Raw genomic sequence first — 3,535 nt, forward strand, 5'->3', positions numbered from 1 at the left:
ACACAAAGGGATATCTGTGCTCTGCCAACCACGGGTATCGAAACCCGGTTTCTAGCAGTATAAGTTCGCAGACATACCGATGTGCCACTGAGGGGCTAGACGTGCTGAGAGCTACTAATGGTGCACACCGACATGTCAATAAAAACTGTGTGAGTTGGGCTATACGATTTTGAAAACTGTATAGTTGTATTTCCTTAGCTATTTAATTATTAAATTTTAAAATAGGTCACCCTATACATTTAACTAGCTATACCCATTACCAGGTTGATTTGATTTTGAGCTTCGCTTTTAGTACGTAGCTTACTCTGATCGGGAATTATCTATCTATGTGAAATGCACTTATGTATATTTAATTAAATTATGTCTCGTTATGAAAAAAAACAAACACGTGATTTTTTTTATTTTACCCCGAATTCCATGCCTCCATAAAAGGATGACGTGGCGTGTACGTCAATTGCTCTACGTTTTACAATAAAACGTTCAATAAATCTGCATACTACTTGAAATACAGTCATAAGAAGTGACTGCGGCTTTCTGAATTGTATTAAACACACTGGCAAAAACAGCAAGCTTTTACGTACGCCCTTCTTCTTCTTCTTTTTTTGAAGAGAAAAATAGCAACAACAACAACAAACTTCTCGTATGTCCTCTCTTTTTAATTAAAAGTTTTGTTTTCTGACGTCATCTAGCTTTGTGCTTAATAACAAATAACAAGAACTCAGCATGTCTAACCGATATTCGATTTCAGTCCACATTCGTTACAACATGTCCACAGTTAAAGTTGCGATGACAACCATTATCATGGTCTTTAGCTCCGTGATGTTTATTATATGTGTGCGACACACAATGTCCTTAACATACCCCCAAAGAAAGAAGTCTAGTGGATTGATGTCTGGCGAGCGCGGAGGCCAAGGAAAACAATAAAAACTCTTTTGCAACAGTGGCGTAGCTGAGTTAACCAAACTGTAGAGTGAGAACAATTCTGAGCAGAGATACTAAAGCATTGCTTGAGTGATAATAAATATTCATTGGTATAGGATAAGACATTCGCCAGATATTACCACAAAGTATAGTGTGTAGGAGAACAGTAACCACGGTACATCTAGTTACGTAAGATTAAAGTTTCTTGCAAAGTAGTTTTCATTTGTTATAGCATTTTGTTATACTGTTTCTGTAATATACAAATACGTAATAAAAAAAACTTATTTCGCTCTATATTCACCTTTAACTTACCTGTTTTCTCTTCAAGTTTTGTGTGCGTTCAAATTTGGCTTTAAAGTCTTCTAGGTGTTTTGCCAAGCTTTCTCTGTCCTCTTCGTCTTTAGCCACCATCACATATGCCCGCCAGTTGGCAGAATCAAACCCCCAGTGACACGTGCGATTTTCTCTTGCACGATGTGCGTGACAGACAAAGACCCCGGGACTCATTAGTGCATGGCACTCAGCACATTCTATACATCTCGCAAAAGGTGCAGTGTAAAGATCAGGGACAAGGGTTCCTGAACATTTCCCAAAGCATCGATGAAACACTCGGAATTTAAAAAAAAGTTTCTGCTGAACGTGCAGTTCTGATTTTGGTAGAATCGCGTATCGCAGTGCTGAACATAATCGCTCTGCGTCGGTCTTTGTAATGAGTCCACAACTCGGCGCACTAAAAGGTAAAATGTTAGTTAGCTTCAGTACTTCCAGTTGTTCTTGTGTGCAACGAGAGCAAAATATGTGCAGTTCATCGCAAACACTGTTTATCTGTTGCAAAGTGAAGTCCCGGAGTACGGTGTTCAGAATCTGCGGGAGACAGAGCCGTTTCTCACCGCCGACAGTGAAGCAAGATATAATTTCACCCTCTAAAACGGTGTCAGACCTTTTACAGCTGCTGTCCGGTTGGGTAAAAATCGGGGGTAGTTGAATGGGAAACGGCGGGGGCATCAAAAACGGGTCATAATCTGATTCCGATTTTTCTTTTGGTTCTTGAGCCACAGATTTTTCGATAACAGAAGCAGGAGAGGACCCACGTCCCAAAGAGTCTACTGCCGCAAGTCTTTCCTTTAAGAACGGCATCGTATCTACTGTCTTTTCCGTAATGGCTCCTATCTCCCAGGTAGCCATGAAAGTATTAGGACCAAGTAGGCTACCAAGTGCCGCTGATTGGTAACTTTTCAATACCTTCTTTAAGTCCGGGGTGTAAGCTGTGTTCGAAGGTTCATCCATGCCGTTATCGTAGTGCACGTTCGGATTTACGAAAGTCCAAGTCTCGAGTACTGAAAACCACTGACTGCTTTTACCGCCAAACACTGGGGAGCGAAACTAGGTAGCATCAAACTCGCCATACGGCAAACGTGTGTGTGTGTGTGTGTGTATCTGAGTGCGTCTGCTCTCTTAGACGGTTCACGCAGACGTGAATAAACCTTCCTACTTCGAACAATCCGCAAGTGCAACCACGGTGCCGCGTTCAGTAGTGTTGACAGGTTCAACTCTTGCGTATTTTCTAGCTGTCTTGCCACACTTGTTTCGAATAAAAAATAACATCTAGAGAGTTGTCTGGACCTCGTAGTTAAACGTGCGAACGCCCCTCTTGTCTGTTGCATCTGTTAAGTTAAACTTGTAGATTTATATTTAAACACTACGGCTCTTCCTCCTACTTTTATTCGACCTCTTCGGCTGTTACGAGGATTAAAATGAAAAAAATGAAAATGGTTCTATGAAAGTCAGAATGAGTTTAAAGCTATGCTTTATCTGTCCAAAGAACAGTGATAACTGTTAAATGTTGTGCGATTTCTAATAATGGTTACTTTCCCCTTTTTCTGTGTTTGTAGTGTATTTCCTTGGTCATTTAAAATTTCAATGAATATTCTCATATTCTTTATTATTCTTTCATATATATTTATACTCCACTCATGTACTGATTGGACTCACTGCAAAATGTACAGACGTCAGTATAAAATTAAAAGCATACAGGGAAGAAAAAAATCATTTAAAAGCTGAATTATTAGTTAAACAATAAAAGTTTAATGTGCGCTTCGAAAACTTTGAATGAATAAGGTTCAACACATTTTACATCTTCGTCCTTTAATTTTGTACAGCACCAATACTCCAGTTAGATGTGACATAGTATGATATGTTTTCAAAGTGATGTAAGCCTGGCATGGCCAGGTAGTTAGGGCGCTGGACTCACAATCTGAGGGTCGCGGGTTCGAATCCCCGTCACACCAAACATACTCGCTCTTTCAGGCGTGGAAGCATTATAATGTGCCGGTCAATCCCACTATTCGTTGGTACAGGAGTAGCTCAAGAGTTGGCGGTGGGTGATGATGACTATCTGCCTTCCCTCTAGTCTTTCACTGGTAAATTAGAGACGGCTATCGCAGATAGCCCTCGTGTAGCTTTGCGCGAAATTCAAAATAAACAGACATTTAACAAACCTCCCAGCGGCACAGCGGTATGTCTGCAGACTTATACCGCTAGAAACCGGGTTTCGATACCCGTAGTGTGCAGAGCGCGGATAGCACTTTGTGTTTGTTTGTTTGTAATTAAGCAC

The 3,535-nt window shown here is 40.6% G+C and overlaps 1 protein-coding gene across 1 annotated transcript in view; it reads right to left on the reverse strand.

Annotated features, from left to right (window-relative positions):
• The window catches only part of LOC106460944 (ski oncogene-like), a 58,048-nt gene extending 55,461 nt beyond the window's left edge, over positions 1-2,587 (reverse strand). The window contains exon 1 of the mRNA XM_013920701.2: positions 1,234-2,587. Coding sequence (XP_013776155.1) covers positions 1,234-2,208 — 975 coding nt within the window. The 5' untranslated portion in view covers positions 2,209-2,587. The remainder of the gene's footprint in view (positions 1-1,233) is intronic.
• Positions 2,588-3,535: the final 948 nt, after the last annotated feature.

The sequence above is a fragment of the Limulus polyphemus genome, unplaced genomic scaffold (assembly GCF_000517525.1).
Source record: "Limulus polyphemus unplaced genomic scaffold, Limulus_polyphemus-2.1.2 Scaffold867, whole genome shotgun sequence".
Classification (NCBI taxonomy): Eukaryota; Metazoa; Arthropoda; class Merostomata; order Xiphosura; family Limulidae; genus Limulus; species Limulus polyphemus.